Source organism: Cyprinodon tularosa, unplaced genomic scaffold (genome assembly GCF_016077235.1).
Source record: "Cyprinodon tularosa strain WSP-4 unplaced genomic scaffold, ASM1607723v1 ctg371, whole genome shotgun sequence".
Lineage (NCBI taxonomy): Eukaryota > Metazoa > Chordata > Actinopteri > Cyprinodontiformes > Cyprinodontidae > Cyprinodon > Cyprinodon tularosa.
Genome location: NW_024039087.1, coordinates 313,656 through 335,060, shown reverse-complemented (window position 1 = coordinate 335,060; position 21,405 = coordinate 313,656). Strand labels below are relative to the sequence as shown.

Sequence of the window (21,405 nt, the reverse complement as noted above, 5' to 3'; positions counted from 1 at the left end):
GAGGAGGACATGACAACGGAGAAAATTTGCAGGATTTTCCAGGTATAACTTTTTTCTTGAAACTTTTCTGTGCACTGTACTTTTAACTAGCAACAACAAACAGCTTCTCGATCAACATAGTGTGTGGTTCTAGCGTCGCCATGGTAGCCACTTCATTACCCCAACTGCTGCGCAAAGAGCTATTTCCGGGTCACGTAAACTGTACCGATTAAATATTAAAAACAAATTCTGCGTTGCTGTCCGTTTTTCCATTTCGTATTCTTGATCTGAGCTTAGAATTGATATATGAAAAACAAATCCTTTTTTCGTTTTTGGTTTAACCATAAAAAACAAAAAACAAAATAACCAGTCAATTTTTTATTTTTTGTTTTTTGATTGACAATTGAAAATAGAAAGAACGAATGATACACGGATTGATAAGATATGGTGATTTGTTTTGTTTTTAGCAATCGCTGGAGTTTCAAACCTCATCAAAAAAAATAAAAATAAACCTTCTGAAATACCCTAATCTACCGATAGATGGGGCAACGACGCAGCGTTGCACCACTTTCTATTTTCCCATTTGCGTCATTCGCCCTACTTCCGCCTCCGGTCTTCCGACAGAGCTCGTGACCTGTTTTGGTTTTTCTTTACCACTGGACAAACTCAGATGCATAACCATCGTCCGCTGTCTGGTTACGCGACCGGACAGCCTCCTCTTTATTGTTAAACATGTAATTTTTGTAATAAATCAGTAGTTAAAGCTACACCAGAGGACGAACCGGTATGTGGAGAGTTCAAGGTCTAGTCGCAAGAGGTGAGAGAAATGTCATTGGCACCAGACAAATGACAGTCTATATTGTTTAATATCGCAATGTTTCTATTGTTTGCTAGAATTATTGTTAGCTATAATTACGGTTCTTCTGATTTAGTTTTAACATTAACCGCTTTGCATTAATCATTTAGGCATGTTGTAACTTTTCATCAAACCTCATCTGCAGGTTTGTTTTGGTTTAGTGAATCTGTTCCTCTTTATCTGCCTGATTTCATCCAGTTTAGGAGGCAGAGTGTTTAACTTAATTGCTCTGAACTTTTCATAAGAACAGCTTAAACCTGGACTAAACAAAAAGCCTATCAAAGCTGAACACCCAGGGGTGAGCATTGTTCTTTTTATCTCTTTCAATATGTTTGAGATATATTTTAGTTTTATATTTAAATTTTATCTTAATCTGGTTTATTCCAGGGATATTATAGTTTAAATATCTCTGAAATAAAACTAGATAAGGAATTATTGTAAATAAACTGATCTGAAATTATACATTTAAAGAAAATATGAAGCGGAACTGAATCCACCACAGAGTCAAGCTTAAAGAGAAAAGTTAATTGTTAAAATTAAGCTTACAATTAAATTTAATATATTTTTATATTTGTTTATTAAATATACTAATCTGTTTGTGAAAATAAATTATTTAAATGATGCAAACAGTGATATGCATTTAATTAAACATAATCTAATGAACCAAGCAGTGAACAAAGTGCAAAACCAAAGAGGTTAGGAGATTTTTTAAAAACATTCAAAGTCTTTTTCACTTTTAGAAACATTTTTGGTTATTAAAAAAAAAGTATTATTATTATTTTGTTTTCATATATAAATAACCTTTGCCCAGCATCTGATAATCCAGTTGCTGCTATTTTTCACATACCCATTAATGTAAAATGTCTACAGTTGTTAATGATTTCTTTTATATTATAATGATTTCTTTTATAATATTTACAAAGTATTCATATTTTAAAAATACCGTTCAGTACAATACTCTATTTGTTTTCTTTTCCTATCTGTTATTTTTATACAATTCTCTAAGGTGCACATATGTATAACCACTTCTACTATAATCTTCTGCTGCTGTAAACACCACAATTTCCCCATTTTGGGACAATAAAGGGATTTTCTATTCTAAACTACTAAATAAATGATAAATGATGATAAAATAATACTTAATAAATAATAAATACAACACGATGTATAGCTAATTAACACTTTTCTGTTTTAACAAAGTGCAGACAAATCCAGTTTAGATTTGAATCTGTTAACCTATAATAGATTTTTAGTTAAGCTGTTTAAAGTTCAGTGTCTTTTAAACCAGTAAAATAGTCCTTATAGGGTTGTCACGATACTAAACTTTTCAACTCGATACCGATACTAAGGAAAATACTCGATACCATTTTCGATACCACAAGGATAAAGACAAAGACTCCAAAATTCTACAGAAATATTTTCATTAATAAATAAAATACAATAAATAAATACAATAAACAATAAGAACAATATTTTGAGGTTGTTTGCTGTGCACAATATTAAGTAAGCTTGATAAAAAACTTATAAAATTAAAATTAAGTGTTCCTTCCTTGGCTATGCTTTGCACACATAACAATGACACTAGCCAAACTGGTTAAGAAACAAAGCACTGTAGCACTGTATCGATACTTTTAAAAACGAGTATTGTATCCGGATACAACATTTTGGTATCGATACTTTTTTGAGTCTCGATACTTTTGACAACCCTAAGTCCTTACAATTTTAACATGACTTGGGTTTCATAGTGATATTTCTTAACTCGTTGGTGTCTCTACATGTACAGTTAACATTTTAAAAGGAAGTCACAAACAGGGATTCATATTATACTACAATGTAAACAAATACATGAATACAAATTAAGACAACACAGCCACATCCAAAGTTATGTAAAATTTTAACAAATATTGCATCCAGTCAGAGTTCATCTTATTTAGAACTTAAAAACACTGAAAATCTGTAAAATTAAGCCCAAAGCTTTTAATACCCCTATGATTGAAACTGTCTCTGATTTAAAACATTAGTTTTAATTAGAGACATTGCATATAGAATATTAAACTTTGATAGACTAAGAACTTAAGGCACCAGCTTCAAATGAATTAAAATTAAGATGCGTTTTAAGATATATTAATTTGATCAATGTCATATGTGATTGCAAATAGACCTTCCAGTCATAAAGGGCTCAGAATTAAAAGCCAATAAATATAAAATGTCAATCTGCTAATAAGGAGGATTCATTTGCTGAAAGTCTGAGATTTCACTTCTAATAAAGAACAGGAAACATAATATCTATCAGGTTTAGGGCTGAAACAGTAAATCAGATCAGTTGCGATTAATAGATTATTGAAATAATCGTCAACTAATTTAGTAATTGATTATTCGTTACCTTGAGTATATAGACTGTAAAACATGCCTTTAGCTGATAGAGAAACTGGCTTAGAGTAGTAATTATATCAAAATAAATATCTAAAAATTCTGCATTTATGATAAAAAACAAATGTTCTGTCAAAATACTCTATCCAGAACCCCTCAAGTAGAAAAGTTTGAGTTTTACCTGGTTTAGTTCTTCTTTAAGGAACCTTTGGCTATCTGATTAATAATCAATTAATCGAAAGATTAATCAATTTGCAAATAATCGTTAGTTGCAACCCTAATTAGGTTAATCAAGTACAATGTAAATATAAGTACCGGTATATTAATTATGTTTTTCTGTTTAATGGTACTCCTGTAGTATTTTTTCATTATCTGTTAAGAGATGCCTGTCTTAATTCATACCAAAACCGTACTTCTTGGTTGAATGATCTAATCACATTATTGGTTAGATAAATTAACTTTCTCAGTCTGAGTAGTTGGCATTTTTATCTAAAATACATCTGGAGTCCTAATAAATCATTTAATTAATAAGGTAACCAATTGCAGCTATGGAAACTAATAATAAATGGTACAATTTCCTGATGTCCCTTATGTTTGGAAGAAACTAGTTTGATTCATTCTGTAAACACCAAGCGTTTCTACAAAATTCCTAAAAGGATGTGCCTAAAAATAAATAAGTACAACATGTCATGTTTATTTTTAGCTCAGAGCGCTAACATTTTGACTTCAGAGAACAGTATTTGGTGGAAAAAGCTGTTATTAAGAGGCGGTTTTGATTCATCTTGAAAAATATTCTCCAGCAGTGTTTTACGTGGCTGTTGGGTTCAGGTGATTGCCTCATCAGTGCCTCATTAAACAGTGATGTATGCATGCGTTGGAGGTGAACCGACACTGAAATAGATTGGCTGTCGCACAGGCGAAGAAGCTCGTTAATTAAGAAAAACCTCCCTTGGCCCTTAATGTTTTTCAGAGCCATATTAATCTTTTTATAGCCTTATAATCTGTAACTTTGCTCTTTGTAATATAAAAAGCTTGATATTTGAGTCAAACTGATTCCTGCTGTTTTCCCCCCGCTGACTCCGCCGCTCAGTTCTGCATCGGTACCATGGCAGCAGTACTTTACGGCTCCCCCAGTCCCACCAGGTGGAGGATGAGGTCATCAGTGGCTCAGCTGCTCTTTCCACTTCTAGAAACTCCTTCGACAACAGGTGGCTTTCCCTCAATGCTTCATTTTCTCAGATTTCCCCTTTTCCAGTCCATATCATTGGTTTTAAAACTTCTGCTTTTATCTCTCGTTCTGCTATCATCAGCCCTATTACCCTCCATTTGAACCTGCTGCATAGATGCTGCTTCATTTCCAGCTGCTTGCATCATCCAGCAGCATCTGCCTATGTGTCTCTGTAAAAGCTGTGTTTGACAGGGAAACAAATTTAGCACAAAACGAAAGTCAAGTTAAATGCTGGTAAACTGTAGTAAAGACAAATACCTAATCTTTTTTTGTTGTGCTGCTAATTTGCAGATCTCATGAGGATGATGGGGAGAGAAGGAAGAAAGAAAAGAGGTTTCAGTTTGGGCACGCCGAGCTTCCAGGTTACACCGCTCTGGATGCTGTGGGATGGGTAGGTCTGCAGCTGCTTTGTGTGATCAAAATACATTTTCCAATATTTGGAGCCAATTTGTCAAAAGTTGGCTTACCATGATTTATTAGAACTCAAAGCTAAATACATTAAAAGTCTAGCCTACTATTGGATAGAAATCAGTATCCAGAGCAAAAACGTGACTACTCCTGGTGGTAGTTTAGGAATAATTGGCAGTGATACAGTCTAGATGTTCTTGTGACGATGGGGTTTCTCCACAGGGAGCAGCGGTGGTGCTGTTCATGCAGATCTGCAGAAGGATCCACTCCAAGTTTTCTTCAGGCACCGAGCCCAGTCCCAGTCCTGGAACCGTGACAGCCCCATCATCTCTGCAGAAATGTGGATACCGCATCCTGCTGGAAATTTGTTAGTCTTTCTGGCACAATTGCAGTAGTACACCCACAACAACTTAACCCTTGATATTACCACATTCAAATATCTGCCAGATTTATAAGCCGTTAAACAATCTTCACCCCACAGCTCTTTTTTTTTTCCTATGCCCTTGTGTGATCAGCATTCCAACACAGTGCTGTTGTTTTTTGTCAACAGTATCAAGACGTGATGTCCTGCCCAGAGCAACAAATGTCTTATGCCTGCAGGCTGTGCCAGAGAGACAGAATCAGGATCAATCCCCATCTCAAAGCTGCAGCAGCGAAACTACTGACAGTTCCCTCTCTGACCACCAGGAGGAGCACCTGAGCAACAATTTGCAGACTCCTGGTTTGTTCTGTACTTTTTTGTCATATTCTATGAAACTATGCCACAATTTGTTGTTTAGACTAAGGTTTAACACACTTTTTGTCTCTGACAAACAGAGAACCCTGTTTTTAGCTCTCGACTGCAAACTGAATCTAACCAAAAACACACAGAGAAGGTGAAACTGCAAAGATTTTCGTCTTAAGCACCTATAATCGGACCCAGTAGCGTTGACGTCTATTTTAATTGTCCTGTTTTTATCTGCCTCTGTTTTTCTAGGAAGTGTCAGATAAAGAGCGGCTTACAGAAGCAGCCCACAACCTCAGAAGTGTTGGAGAAACCAGTGTTCCCATAATCCTTAACATCATTGGTAAAAATCTGCTCATAAGTTTATCGTTAGATTATCACCCAACCTTCATATTTAGACGCATTTGTCCATTTCTGTGTTTTTTTTAGTTCTCTGTTTAAGGTGAAAATCTTTGTCTCTGTGTATCAAACAGGTCTAGAAAGTGCCAAGAGCGGAAACTATGAGGAGGCTTTCTGCTGCTTTCTAGCTTCAGCTCAGCACGGCTACAACAAGGCGCAGTTTAACACGGGGGTGTGTTACGAGAAAGGAAGAGGAGTAGGCAAGGACGAGAAGAAGGTGGGACCAAGTTGATTTTCATTATTTTTACTTATTAAGTCTGTAGTATCCTGAGGGAAAATATGTAAATATCAAGTTTAACTTGTGCCTTTTTAGAGAGGTAACCACAAGAAATACAAGTAATGCAGCTGTTAGAGTAAGAAAACCAGTTGTCCTGTGCATGAACATTATATTTACATATTGCTTCGCCAAAGTTTTATACACTCTATCCAGCCTGTCATTCTTATATTTTCTGAAAATAGGTGAAAAATTAAAATGCTTTGTGCTTTTATTTAAAAAAGATCTTTTAAATAATATTTCTTGAATCTAGGATGCTGTTGAGTCCATTTTATTGTTTTAGTTTCTCGTTTCAAAGCTGATGGTTCCTAATCTAACTCAAAGGTCATTTACTTTTTTTTTTTTTTTTGATAACATTTTATCTGATCCTATTTTTGTAGGCTTTATATTTCTCTTTACATTAATTATTTAAATGTGTATTTTTTCTTTAAGGCTCTGCATTACTACAAGCTTGCAGCCATCAGTGGTCACAAAGAAGCTCAGTACCGCTATGCAAAACTGTTGCTGACCAGCAGGGGGCATCAGAATCTGGAGGAGTTGGACACAGCCATTAGGTTACTGGAAGAAGCAGCTAAAACTGGGCTCACCAAGGTACAAATACTGATGCTGTTTCTTTAAATGCTCTGAGCCTTTCTATTGTAACCTTTGGAGTGACAGCATACAGTACAGTGTTAATATAATGTTATTACATAATAAATAACCTGCTTTATACCCTCATGGTCTTTTGGATTTACTGAACTTTATGTTATGTAAACATCTATCTTTTTCATTCACAGTAGGTTTCATTTATATTAGCATAGCTTTAGATAAATGAACTTATCAATTTAACTAATTTAAGTGAGAAAATGCTGGCTTTGTTAATCTGTTATGGAAGGTTAGATACTGTTGTTTTTCTTCTGTGAAAATTTGGTCCTTTTGAACTTCTAAGTGCTCATAAAAGCCCAAATTTCAAGAAACTTTGTTCAAAATTATTTGGTTAAATTTCTCATTTCAAATGCCAAAAAATTGTGTCAAACTGTACTAAAAGAAATTTAAAAGTCAGCAGTTACCCTTAATAGGCTTATAAATATTATTATTACACCTGAACTGTTTTATTCTTTAACATCTTCCATTACTGTCAAGCAGATGTTATTGCGCCAAGCTAGGATAAATGCTGTAGTTAAAAGCTGAATTTTATTATGGTCCAAATAAATTATTAAATCTTTTTTCAGGCTCAGATCTGTCTGGCCTCCTTCTACTCTCAAGATCCTGTCAAAAATGGGTGCAAGTCTGTTCAGTATCTGAAGATGGCAGCAGAGAGCGGAGTAAGTCTCCTTCTAGATACTTCTAGATGTTGATCAGCTGTTTTTTTTTTTCTTTTTTGTCTCTCAGACCCCACCCCCTCCCAACCCTATTATCTGAATCAATCTGCATTAGAAAATTTTACTACAGACACCAGTTTGTGGCCATTTCCTGTACTGCTTCTGTTACTGTCTGCTACTACTGTTCCTGCACACTGTGTCGGTTCAAATAGTTGATGTGGATATGGACTTATAATAGATTCATTTTTTGTTTTTTTGCTCAGGATAACTCTGCCCTGTTCCTGTTGGGTCAGTGTTATGAAAACGGCATCGGTGTGCCGCAGAATGTAAAGACTGCAGTTGAGTTCTACACACGAGCTGCACAAGCAGGAAACAAGCAAGCACAGCGCTTACTTGCACCTTATCATTCAAACAGTAAGGGTGAGTACAGCTGCTCTGTGGGAAACGTTTGCATTAGTCCTCATTTCGGTGTATTTGATAACATTTTATTTCTCTTTTCTCACATATGATAAACTAGATACATCGATTCGCTCCATCCGCTCAGCTCCGTGCTTCTCCTCAGCCGACATTCGCCTCCAGTCGCATTCTCCTCTTGCCAGTCGTGTCTTGTCCTCCTCCGCTCTTCCTCTCCTCCCTCACTCCCGGAGCACCAGCTGCCTGTTTGCCCCTCCATCCCTGTCTTCTGCACCTTTTCACTTCCACCCCCCAGGCACGGAGCGGAGAGCCTGTCAGTGGACAGTTGGGATAGGATAGGTGGCAGGAACCAAAGCTAAATAAGTACGAGGAATGTATTTCAGAGACTGAGTGTAACAATGGTCATTTGCGTTGGGTCTGCAAATACTGTGAGGTCTGGATAAGTGTTTTATAGCTCACATCTGGAAGATGGTTTAAAATAAAGTCTGACAATGAAAAAGCTTTTACTCTTCCAAAAGGCTAGTAATGTCTTATGGTTTTCTCATTCAGCGTTGCCTTATTATGTCAAGCTTCTCTGTTTCCGCACAATTACAGAGAGTTAATCTCATAGAAAGAAGTACTCTTGCCAAATAATGCTGGGAGGTTTCTCATCTTTTTTGAAGCACTGTCATTTAAAATATGTGTTTGGGAAATGTGATGTCTCTTACTTTAAAGATAACTGTTCTCAAAGCCAACCTGTTAACATTTATGCCAGTGTTAATTTTCTAAGAGGATGTTATTATGTGAAGCGCTTATTTTGAAAAAAACTAATACGTTTCTGAATTGTCCTTTCTGTGCAAGTTCTAGGGTGTGTAATTTTATTTAACATAAGCCAAACAAGGCTGTACCCTGTATGCTTGTTTATGCTTGACTCTTGTTACTTCTTTCTGTCAAGTAATGGGACTTTTTGGTTATTTGGTCATTTGAAATTGACCTTTAGGTTTATATGTGTTGTTTTTTTTCCATCAACTGACTCTGCAAGAACAAGCAGGTATAGATGAAAATATAGACCTCTGGTCTAACCTTTATGGAAATGATAATGATCAACAATACTCTTCCATCAGGTGTGCTTCCATTAATCAAATATTCAATTAACTCCAAGTCAATTAAAGACATTTGTATCTAAAAAAAAAATAAATAAATAAATGGGGTTAACATGTAAAAATAAAATCCTCTTCTGATTTGAAGCAACACTTTTATTTTTAAAGCCTGGCTCTTTAAAACACGCCCTGCGTTCCAAGTGTGCGTGATGTAACATCCTGATGATGCGTGACTCAATTAGCCGAGTTGAAACTTAACTCCTGTAGATGTATTATGACGTCTGCCATTGACCGGATGAGCTGAGAAAGAAAGTGGGATAGAAGGAGCTCCACAGCGCCACGCCGCGCCGCTCCGGGGATCAACTGGCGCAGAGAGGGAGCGCACAGCTCGGCCGCCAGCAGCGCATCGAGCCGCGGGGCTGGACAGGGCGGAGGGATGATCTGATGCGGGCGGCCCGGCTCAGAGCTACGGGCGAGACTGTCACTTAAAAGCAGCGCTTGACTCCTGTGCTTCTCGCTACTTTGTGCCTCGTCATTGTGAGAAAGGACGGGAGGCGCGGACAGCTGAGCGAAGCGGTGAGTGGATGTAAATAGATGCTCTAACTGGGATGCGCTCCCCTCCCAGTGCGGCGGTGATGGGGCTGAGGAGAGACAGACATTAAATATCTGCTCTTCCTAATATACCGATTAGATTATATTATATACAATCTCCAATTCTCCATTAGCGTTTTAAGGTAGATTAGATAGGATTAGTATTTCTGTTATCAAGGAGGGAGTTTATGGAGGCTGCAAGAAAAGCAGACGCAGGAATACTCCACCCATGACATCATCGAGTTTTGCAAGTTCAATTTCTTCCCATCCTGAGCTTTCATCTGTTGCATTTCTTTTTCTTCTTCTTTTTTTTTTTTTTTACCAGAAGCAGAACAACTCGGGAGTTGAGGAGGGAGGGAGGAGACACATTACTAATTGGCTTCATGTAAAAAATTTTAATTGAGTTCATCAAATATTCAGGTGAAAACAGACTGATCAGACGTCACAGGCAGCAACAGGAGGTTTTCTTTTTTTTTATATGATAAAGCTTATTCAAGCAGATCTATGAGAAATGCCACGTCCAAAAGGAAAGTCAGCAAACATTTTAACTCTAACATAAGATGCAGTATGGAAAACTCAGACAGAGAGATGATGTCCACTGTGTCTGCTGGTAGCATCTTCCCCCACTCCTGAATAACAGCCCCTGTCACGATGCACAGCAGATTTATTTAGGACCACTTTGCAGGAAGCATAACAATCTCTTTGTGTTGACTGTGTCCCACTAGCCTACAAACTGCTGTGTCATTCTGCTCTCTTTCTCTCTCTAATAACCATCCTTTCTCCTCATACACCCCCCCTCCACTGCATCCTGTCTCTGCCCCACTTTGCCAATAACTACTGGAGACCTGGCTGAATCATCAAAGGAAGGCTTTTCAGGGAGGGAAAGGCTGCTGTTTGTGTGTCAATGATGAACTTTGTGATCGATTACAATGTGAAGCTGAATTCGTTTCGATCAATCCTTTTTTTTTTAAATGTATGGATATGTGTCGTTTACTATAGGCCTATACAATTTAAGTTTAAAATCACTTAAGCTGCAAACGAAACTTCAATGTGTTATTTTCTTTTTCAGGATTTGATTCGCTTTACAGATTAACATGCAAGGGGTCTGAAATTGAGTTTTTAACCTGACTCAGATTCTTTGATTAGGCCATCATAGGATGTTTATATGCTTCAAAAACATTCTAGTGTAGCTCTGGCTGTATGTTTAGGGTTGGTTTTCTAGTAGAAGATGAACCTGCTCCCCATTCTCAAATCATAAGTGGTATCTAGCAGGGTTCCTTTCCGTTCAAGCTGTTTTTAGGCCTAAACATCTGATCAGTTTACCTTTCTTTGTTAACCACAGCATGATATTCCCACCACCGTGTTTTACTGATGAGACAACCTGTTCTGCACTGTCAGTTTTTTGTCAACACCCAAAGAGGAATGACTCCTCTGTAGTAGCCTTCGTTTTGCCGCGATTAAATCAAGGTCGGATTCCTGGAAAGCTCAATAGGTAACGGTTTCACAATTCTCCGTAGAACATTGTAAGCTTGGGAAATTGTAAATAAATACTAAGCTTACACACAGATTGACTTTGCACACTTATAAGTTGACCTCTGGAGGTATTTGTTATGACTATTTAAAATATGTTTTAAATTAAATGCTACTTTGTCTTTGTTTATCACAAAGTCTTTGTAGTTGTGATGAACAAAGACAAAGTCTTAACAATGGGAAAAAAGTCTAGGTGATAGTAATATTTCTATGGCTTTTTGATGTTTGCAATTAGTAAAAAGATGTGTTAAACTTTTTTTTTTCTTTGTGGACAAACAATATTTTTGTCAGGGGTCTTCTGACTTAATTGTTGTCCAGTCTTGCATTAGAATAATGGTTTTGTTGTGACATTGGAGACCTCGGTGAAGGTAGTTTAAACCTGTTGACACAGAACTGCAGATGAACACAGATTCAGCACTAACAGGTTGTTGTGTAGCTCGAGGGGACAACACAACACAGCCGCCACCCAGGTGGAGGGGAGCAGATAGAGGCCCCGCAGCAGCATAATGCACCGTCTAGATATTCGCCTCTTGTTTAAAATGTTCCCCCCTCCCTTTTTCCATGATTGTATCACAGTTTAAGATCTGCTGTGTTTGAGTTTTCCATAACTCTAAGATAAAAGGGCCCTGATGACTGCAGTAATGTACAAGGCAGGTTAGTTTGTGATTAGGTGGCAGGATGTTTATCCTTTTGGCTTGCCTGTTGGGAAATGTTTACCTGCCTGCTTCTCGAAAGGGGTTACAAGAGGGTTAGTTAGTGATGCAACCCACTTTTTTGCATGTGTCATGAAATTGATTGCAATGATTTTCTGTCACTCTTTTTGCTCCTATCAATCCATCTGTGGTCAGCTTTGTAGAGTTGATCCAGCCAGAGATGAAAGAGACAGCTTGTTAGCAGGAGCTGGCTTGCAGCTCTTCTCCCCACAGAACAGCTTTAGTCCTCAGCTCCCACTTTGAATGTGAGTCCTGACTGAATGGATCGAGGGTCTGAATCATTTTATATATCACGCATGTCTATTTCAGCCTCATGATTCTACTGCTGTTTCTTTTTCAATACAAAATCTGAGCCACAATGTCTGGTTAAACTCTTATGGTGCATATATTTAAGCCACATAAAAGAGGTTATTGTGGACAATCCAATTCAGGAGTATTTTGACCTGACAGTATAATTTTTGCCATTTTGTATATTTATTTCAAAGCTGTGCATAATAATAGAATAACTGTCAAAACAATAAATGTTTGTAGTAAACAAAGCAAAGTTACAGAGCTATCTCTCTCTCTAAAAAAATATATATATGTATATATATATATATATATATATATATATATATATATATAAAATTACATTTTTGTTGTGTTTTTTCTCCCAACAGCTCCTTACCAACTGTATATTTCTATTCAGACATGACGTCAATCCAAACCCCTCCCCTTTCACGTTCTGGCTCCTCCCCCTCCACCGGGGGTCTGGCAAATCGCACTACACCTTCGGCTACTCCTCCCACCTCTCTTAGTCTGCGCTCATCCTACAACCAGCTGCTTGGCCGTGACGTCATCAAGGAATCGATGGAAACCGGGAGCTCGGCCACCTTGCCTAAGAGCCGTCAGAGGCACGCAATGACAAGTGTGCGGAGTGCCATGGGGATAAGTGACAATCTGGCTTTGTCGTCCAAGTACCAACCTCTTACCAAAGGAAGAGGACTTCCCACCAAGTCCTCATCCAGTTCTGCCCTTTACTCCTCCTCTTCTTCATCCTCATCATTCTTTAATACAACTAACCCCAAATTGGCGAAGAATGGAGCAAACATGCAGAGGCGAGCGGAGAGCCAGCAGCTACAGCTGAGCAGGGCCAATACTGTGGACAAAATCCACAATGACCTATTCAATAATCCTTCTTCGGATTGGCTAGAGTTTGGGAAAGACAACTCCCAACTTCCTCCATTTCGTAGAAGAACCAAAAGCTTTTTGGAATATCATGGCAAGTGTTGGGATTTGGACCCAAGTTGGGAAAACAAAGAGCTCAAGGAGGAAGAGAAGCAGCCACCTTCATCAGAGAAGGAACAGGATAGTCCGGCCAAAGAGAGAGAAAGTCAGAAGGAGGAAAAGTCCACTAGCAAACAAAACTGCCAAGAGGAAAAGGATAATGTGGAACGTGTGATGGAGGAAGATGAGGAGGAAGATGAGCCCACCCCAACGCCAAGACAGCCCCTGCTGCCAGTGGTGGTTGAAGCACCCCTTTCCTCCACCTCCTCCTCTTCAGCAAACAGCCCTGAGTGGGTGCCAGACAACCTGATTCCCCTTCAGAATAAAACCAAGGCACCAATCCGAGAGGAACTATGTCCCCAAATCCAGGCTAGTCCACGTAGTCCCGCAAAGCCACCTCGAAGCTCCCAGCCTCGGGTGATCAAAGTGGAGCTGCACCCCAACAACGAGAACCAGTTTTTGCAACAGTACCCTACAAGTTCCCCAAAACAGGCCAGAGCTGCTGAAAGACACAACCCTACGAAGACCTGGGCATCTCCCTCTCTGCAGGAACCTAAGTCAGAGACAGGCCTCCCTAGAGTCGGCCTCAAAATGGATATGACTCCTGACACACCATCGGAGGATGAAGACTCTAGCTGGACCACCCTGTCCCAAGAGTCTCCGTCTCCACAGAGTCCAAAAGAGACAGGTTTGATAAGTTTATCCTTTCGTCTAATTTTTGTTTGAAAATGTTTAATATTCATGTCATCCATTAGGGTTAGTCATCTCTCAGTTACATCATCTTTCACACTGGCTGCCTGTGTTTCTACCTCTAACCAATTCTTTGATCTGTAATTTTACAAAAACACCCTTTAACCATGAAAGGCACTCTAGAAGCTCTGGTGAAGCCTTTAAGGCTCCCTTGAGCGACCTTATGGTGCAGAGAGGATCAGATGCTGCAGTGGAAGGGCATTAAAAAGCAGCGAAAGGTTGGGTAGGAGGGGGTTTTCAGACAAGCATGTCCAAACATGAGAGAGATAATTTTAGGGTGTACAGAGAAACAAAGGGTTAGAAAAAGAAAGCAAAACAGATTGTTGACTGTTAGACCTTGCCACAGGGTATTAGCCTGGTTTTGCCATGACAACAGAGACGGAGCAGGAACATGTCGACTATAAATGAAATTATTCTATGCATCCTTATTTGTGTGTGTCCTTTTTGGTGTCTAGTATACACCAGCCTTATGTGGGTTTGTAAAGCCTACCTATGGGCCTCATTCATTTCTGTTTGTTTCTCTATGATTTGCTCATATTCTCTACCATCTATCAGCAGATGTATGGGCTGAGGGGGATCTGCCCCCAGGCTGGCGGGAGATCTCAGACACATCCGAAGTCTATTTCTGGCATGTCCCAACTGGCACGACACAGTATGACCGACCCATCGCTTCTGCAAACCAAGAACTCGCTACAAACAATGAGCCAGACTCTGAGCATGACCCACAAAGAGAAACACAGGATTCCCTCAAGCTACCGAATGAGGTGAGAGGACCGAGGATATCAAAGGTTGATTTTTATATTGTTTTATTCGCAGGGTTGTGGAAAAATATTTGCTCTTCCGTGGATTTCTTTTGCTTTTCTATACAACCTAAATGCTTAAAATAATATCATAAAAAATATCAACATTAGACTAAGATTAGTGAGGATTTCAATATTGTGAGAGAGAAGCCATGTGGAAAAAGTGTTTTTGTTATTGAGTTAATTTTAACAAGACCTGTATACAAAAACATCCATTAGACAGAACCTGTTTAACTGCATGAAGTAGGATAAAATAACTGAAAAATTTAAAGAAATCATACCCAGAGATAATGAAAAAATAACAATTATCAATTTTGAAAGGGTTTAAAAATTCAAAGTTAGTGAAGCAATCTACCAGGAAAAAACAAATATCAACAACACTGCACAAAATAGATACTTCCTGGTGCCGCACCATAAAAGAATATACTAAAGTAAATAGTAACACTAAGGAATGGCTGGGGGAACCTCCACAATTAAAAGCAACTTAATATTTAAAACAGAAATATGTTGTTGCTTTCAATGAAAAAAACATTAAAATAAAATAAAAACACGTTTGATGTCAGAGTTCTTATAATACCTTAGAACTTAACGATGTTCTCTTTTTTTAACTGGAATCATCATCGGCTAATTTATAAACGATACTGATTCAGTTTGAGATGATACTCTTATTTGTTATTCAGACTATAAGGTATGATACGTAACAGGGCTGCAAGCTGTACAGGAAAGGTTGGAAACAATAGGGAATATAATGAAGAACAGAGGAGTTTGTTATGCATGTATTTTCCAGCTTGATAACATTTTAGAGCTCATTGTAGTTTTCTTGCTAGTTCTGTCTAAAGTACTAATACCTGGTTATATGATGCAGTTTGATGCTGAGTAAATTGGACTGTCCTCAAATCAAAGTAGCAACTATTGAACATTTTCAGGAGAAACCAGAGCCAACTATGCAGAAGAGCTGAAGGCCTCTTCCAAGGCAACCTGGGCTTCCTAACACTTCAGCTGAGTCACAGTCTGATTACCTCCAGATTGAGCTACAGTGATGTAGAAATGCATGCAAAAGAAAGCCCAACCAGGTCTTATATTTAATATACAGTACATTATGTCATTCTTTGTACAGCAACATTGGGATACAAATAAAATCTGTATTAATAATACATGATGTAAACATTTTCTCAGAACACATTTTGGTGTTTTTATTAGTTCTAAACTATATTGATCACAATTATAAACAGAAATTAATGTTTGAAATATATAACAGTGTTTGTGTAGTGAATCTATTTGAAATGAATGGCAGACATTTATCGATAAAGGTTTTTTAAGAGTGGTACCGGTTGTTTTTGCATGAATTTAACCATTTGAACCACTCGAAATGTCCTGTTAGGGTTGCCACATTTCATATATAAAAATAAGGGACACCTATGTCCAGAGTCCCCCTGCACATATAGAAAACAATATAATGAAGTGTCGCATGCACTTAATTCAGGAAGTCCATTAAATATTATTTGCAATGCTCATAAAAATTTATAATGTGAGCTAAAAAACAGCAACAAACTCGTCTGCATTCTCTATGACATCAGACTTAATGCACCCTATTCTTTGAACTCTGCAAACTGAGTCCTTTTTAAAAAAAATGAAATGCACAAAAAAAATGCTAAAAACACTTTTAAAAACTAGGAAGAGTAAAAAAATAAAAGTAAAAAAAACAACGCCTTATTATCTTGGCTTCATAGCCTACATTAAATATTGATTAATATAGAGACTAATAATTTGGCCAAGTCATGTATACATTGGCTAATACAGATGCAAGAAAAAAAACTATCAAATATAAAAATATCAACCAGCTGATGTATTTCTAACAAATTCTTCTTTTTTGCTTGATTTATTTAGATAAATTCACTTTTTAAAGAAATTCTACTTTGTTCAGATGCACATGGACTATGTAATAACTTCCTTGGATGGCAAAATGCACAAAACAGTACAGACATGTATCTTGATATGTTTTCTTGTGTAGAATATTGCTTTAACTCAGTGCTTACTGAGAGAATGTATCTACAGTATAAAGTGTTTTGTGTTGCATCTCATCCATTGCTTTTTACTAACAGCGTCCCAGCAGTTTGATATCCGACAGCTCGGTGGAGCCGGTCCCCTCCCCGTCCTCTTCACCATCCACTCCCTCCAAAGTTATCTTCTCTCCAGATCCGGTTGTCAGCTCCACCTCATCCACCACGAAAGTATGTCTGACTTTAAATTTATGATTTTGGGGGGATTTTTTTTCTGGATGTATGGGCATACATTTTTAGAAGTCCCATTAAGAAAGAAACGTGTTCCAAACTGATTTAAATTGACTGATAATTATTAGTTTTTACACAGTAAAGAAAACCAAAAGTATTTTTTTAATCTGTCACAAAAATCTATCTTTTCCAACAAATCTTTTTCAGGAGCTGAAGGACTATCCAGTCTATCCAGATCCCAGTCTAAAAGCCTTTGAAGGAGCTACCCTTCGTTATGCCTCTCTTAAGCTGAAGTGAGTCATAAGATAAACAGTACTGGAAAACATGTGTAAAAAAATAAATAAATCTTGTTGTAAAAAGTTGAGCTCTTTAATCAGAGCAGTTTTCTAATCAGGCAAAAATTACTTTGTTTAAAATAAAATATTCTTGATTTACTATTAATGCAGTGAAGCTGGTGTCAGTGTCACAAAGTTTCTCTACACTCCTCAGAACATAAAAAAAAACCAGCACATCATTTATCTAAATAAAAAGTCTTTACCTAACGGCTAAAAGGAGATTCTGCACTTCAAAAAAGGATTCCCATTTCTACAAATAGAGCTGTAAATTAAAAATTACGAAAGAAAACATGCTCTTTAACAGAATTTTAATGTGTTGTAATGTTCTATCCATGCACAGTAGATAATACATTTCACTGTGCTCACTTTAAAATAAGAATGAGCAACTTGCTGATTTTATGTTTTGATTTTAATCAGAGAGCCTCATATGTCAAGGAAAACTATTTTAAGAATATCTGTTTGTTCGCTTAATTTTATTCTGTGACTTATGCCTGATTATTCTCTGCAGCCCTCCAGCTCAGCTTGAGACAGTGGACCTCAACAGTACTTTCTCTGACCCAGATGCATTGGTAAGGATACAATACATCAGAAATGACCCAAAATGTGGATTTTGTTGTAAAGGCTTATTAAGGAACTTAGGAAGGAACCCGTACGAGAGACTTCTCTCTCCCCAGACACCTCCTCCTTCAGAAAATGGTGTCCTAAGCTCCTCAGCTGACTCCTCTCGATGTGGAGGAGAAGCGGCTCTACTCCGAGCCCCTCCTAAATGATTGAGCTCCTTTTGAGCCATGACCTAATGATCATTGTTGAGGGTAGGAACATAGACCATCAAGTAAATGGATAGCTTTGCCTTTTTGCTCAGCTCTCTTCACCATGACAGAATGGTGCGGCATCTGCGTTACAGCAGCTTCACCGTTCCGTCCTTCGATCTCCCGCTCCATTCTCCCCTCACTCATGAACAGGACCCCAAGATATTTGAACTCCTCCATTGAGGAGACGATTTATGCCAGGAATATGTTTTAATGACCTCAAACCAAATGGGGAAACTTGTTTACTGTTAACAAAAAGAAACATGCTTTATACCTAATATAGGAATCTGGTAAAACATTATTAATAAGTTAAAATTTGAAAAGGCATTCTCAAAAACCTTTCTGTGCAAATATGTGGTGGGAGTCAGAACTTTAAAATGAAATTTTGGGAGGACTTTAAATAACATTGCATTCTTGTTGCCTATACTTTGAAATTACGCGTACATAGGTCATTATGAGGAAAAATAAAACAGGAAAGGTCATAATGATCCACAAAGACAAGCATAATATGTACAGAAACAGGCTAATATGCAAAACCCAGTAAGTTTCCTAACATGCTTGTGATCTGACTGATTTGAATAAAATGTTGCCTGAAATTTAAACTCACCCTGTGGGTCATGATAACAACAATTGTTTTTTGTAAACCTTGAATATTGATTAAAGAAGAAAACGACCCACACAACCTAAATAGCTTACATATCAGCAAACACACATCCGATGATGAGCAAGGCACCAGCTTTTTCTGAAAAGTCGCTCCGCAGTCAGAGCAATATTTTGCCCTAAAATATTTTTTAAGGTTGGATGTCTATAATGACAGAAGCAACTGACATCATCCCTTTTATTTATTAGCTGTTTTTTCATAGGTATTTAGTTTCATATTCAACCCACAATACATGTTACAATCATAAAAGTTAAAAGCTTCTCTGATTTCTTAGATTTCTGTACTGTATGAATGAAAGCAAAAAAGGGAAACCATAAAGACACTATTAGTACTAAACAACACAGAGTATCAGATCCAATTGACTGTGATGTATTACTGTGACAAACAAAATATTTAAATTTTTTACTAGTTGATAAAAAGGCATCACCAGGCTCTCTCCTTAGAGCTGTTCTTATTGAGCTCACATCTCTCTTTTTGTTGCAGCGCCACTTAGTGGTCAGTTTTGTGAAGTCAGTTGTTTCACAGCCCACACTTTTTAGCAGCTTTTTTCTAGAAGAGTAAACCAAAAATAGGGTATATATAATTTCTATGACTCAGAGAACAGATGAATGATCACATATAGAGGGTTTAACCAGATTATGATAAAGGAATGCCTTATTGGATTAAATCGTCAACAAAAACAATCTTCTATTCCTATAATAAGGAAATGAAAATAAAGCCTCACATTTAAACTTAATATTCAACATTCACATTGACACATGTAAATTCATTTGGTAAATTCAAGCTTAACTACAATTAAGAATAATAAAAAAATTTTAGCAGATGATTTGTGATGGAAAAGAAAGAAAACTGGTATGTTTATTAGGAGGAAAAAAGAATAAAATGGACAATTATTTGATCAGTGGAAGATGGTGAATATCCTTTATTTGTTTAATTTGTGCTTTGCAGATTACATTTTTTTTTTAAAGGCTTTGACAATATTTTATGCAAAGGAATCCTCCTTGAAAAGATTGATGAAGAAAAACACTAAAAGAGAGAGGATGCAATATGCCAAGTTCATGCAGGGTTTTATATTTCATGTTCAAGCATCTTCATCGTCTGCAAGATAAAATGTTTTGTTTACATCAGATTGTGTATTTGGACTGAAATAATCCCTGCTCCTGAGCAGTGTTGCTCAAATTACATGTGTTTTGGTTAGTTTTTTTGTGATGTCCTGCTATAGATGTACATGCAGTTTACCCAATCATAAAATTGTAATTCATCTGACAGCATCTGAAATTCATATTAAAATATCACAGCTGTATCATACTTAAAAAGGACAGATTAGCTAAAAAAAAAAAAAAAAACCTTTTTGTGTTTCTAGTCTTTTCCAGTTCGGTCTCTGGGCTGGGTGGAGATGGCAGAGCAGGACCTGTGTGAGGGTAGGAGCAGTGTTGCCGTCCACCACTGCATCAGACAGCTGTCCTACTGCAGGAGGGATATAAGAGACTCGGTCGGAGTCTGGGGAGAGGTCAGTGTGTCAGCCAATATCTCTGCCAAGTAATCGTCTATAGAGTTCTATAAAATGCTAATGAACGTTAGATACATCCTGTCTGTCACTCTAATGTTCATAATAAGGAAGATGATCAAGATGGCTTAATTTGAACATGTTATGAGTAAAACAGACTCTAAAAAAAAGAAAACATTACAAAAATTAAAACAACAAAGACAATAAATGGTAATATATCAATGATTGTTATCATTTAAAAAAGGTAAGAAGAAACTGAGCCTTTGTTTTCTCACTCCTTCTCCACTACTTATTATTGATATTTATCATTTTCCTTAACTTTTATGATGAACCAAAGTCTTACTGTATGATCTGTTGCATATTTTGGTGAAGACATACAGAGGTGTTGTCCTCAAATACAGTTTAATGTAAAATAAAAATAAAAAAACCCCAAACATTCTTGAACAAAAACTGTATTTTTTAAGCCTTTTTTTAGAAAGGTAAACTTATAAAGGCTGAGAGGTAGATATAGATATACAAACAATGAAGAGAGGAGAAGTATTTTTTTTAGACACCCCAAATTCAGGCTCCCATAAGAAATAGAATAGACGCTTTCATGAGTCTCCAAATTATCCTTCAGCTTTGGTCAGTAGATAACACAGTGATGGTGAAGGACAGTGACTATACAGATGTCCAGAAGGCAGTCTTTCACAAGGTTTAGCCATAAAAGGTGGTTGCTAAAGTGTCTGAGTGTTGCATGCAAAGATAGTAATAGAAAGTTGAGTGGAAAGAAAGAGTGCATTAATAAAGGTGCAGCAGCAACAGGAATACCTGGAAATTTAAGACGATTCTGAAGCAAAATCTATTCAGTATTTTGGGTAGTTTAACAAGGAGGAGACAAAGGCTGGGTTTGCTGCACCAACAGCCTCTGAGCAAAGACAAATCCTACACATGGACCGGAAATATCCTACCTGAGCTAAGGAGGAAATCAGCTGGACTATTGCTCAGTGGTTCAAAGTCCTTAAGGTGAAAGTAGATTGTTTTAATTAGAAATCAAGCTCCCAGTCTGAAGGAAAAGTTAGAAGCATTTACTTTACATTGCTTGAAGTCCAGTCTGATGTTTCCACAGTAAGTGATGGTTTGGGTTGTGATCTGCTGGTAAATTCTCCTCAGAGGAAGATAGGATGTCAATATGACTTAC

At 37.3% G+C, this 21,405-nt stretch overlaps 2 protein-coding genes across 3 annotated transcripts in view; both read left to right on the top strand.

The window, feature by feature from the left end:
• Window positions 1–571: 571 nt before the first annotated feature.
• dele1 (DAP3 binding cell death enhancer 1) lies at window positions 572–8,759 on the top strand. The gene is made up of 12 exons (XM_038296552.1): window positions 572–796; window positions 4,296–4,413; window positions 4,725–4,824; window positions 5,064–5,208; window positions 5,392–5,562; window positions 5,658–5,716; window positions 5,818–5,908; window positions 6,039–6,181; window positions 6,671–6,829; window positions 7,450–7,542; window positions 7,803–7,959; window positions 8,057–8,759. Exons 1-12 carry the CDS (start codon window positions 766–768, stop codon window positions 8,290–8,292), a joined length of 1,503 nt encoding a protein of 500 aa, XP_038152480.1. The 5' UTR covers window positions 572–765; the 3' UTR covers window positions 8,293–8,759.
• Window positions 8,760–12,530: 3,771 nt separating this feature from the next.
• Window positions 12,531–21,405, top strand: part of LOC119790830 (amyloid-beta A4 precursor protein-binding family B member 2) — a 49,362-nt gene continuing 40,487 nt past the window's right edge. Inside the window, exons 1-6 of one of the 2 annotated variants that reach the window (XM_038296542.1) lie at window positions 12,531–13,820; window positions 14,441–14,646; window positions 16,785–16,913; window positions 17,121–17,206; window positions 17,757–17,817; window positions 20,082–20,228. In XM_038296542.1, the coding sequence (XP_038152470.1) occupies window positions 12,557–13,820; window positions 14,441–14,646; window positions 16,785–16,913; window positions 17,121–17,206; window positions 17,757–17,817; window positions 20,082–20,228 (1,893 nt within the window). In that variant the 5' untranslated portion in view covers window positions 12,531–12,556. Of the gene's footprint in view, window positions 13,821–14,437; window positions 14,647–16,784; window positions 16,914–17,120; window positions 17,207–17,756; window positions 17,818–20,081; window positions 20,229–21,405 lie in introns of both variants that reach the window. The other variant, XM_038296541.1, reaches the window with a different exon arrangement.

Bases quoted from the DNA above. Each gene is read 5' to 3' on its own strand.
- dele1 (XM_038296552.1), top strand. From the start codon at position 766: ATGTGGAGAGTTCAAGGTCTAGTCGCAAGAG. The intron at 4,825-5,063 runs GTAGGTCTGCAG...GTTTCTCCACAG, and splicing joins CTCTGGATGCTGTGGGATGG to GGAGCAGCGGTGGTGCTGTT. The intron at 6,830-7,449 runs GTACAAATACTG...ATCTTTTTTCAG, and splicing joins CTAAAACTGGGCTCACCAAG to GCTCAGATCTGTCTGGCCTC.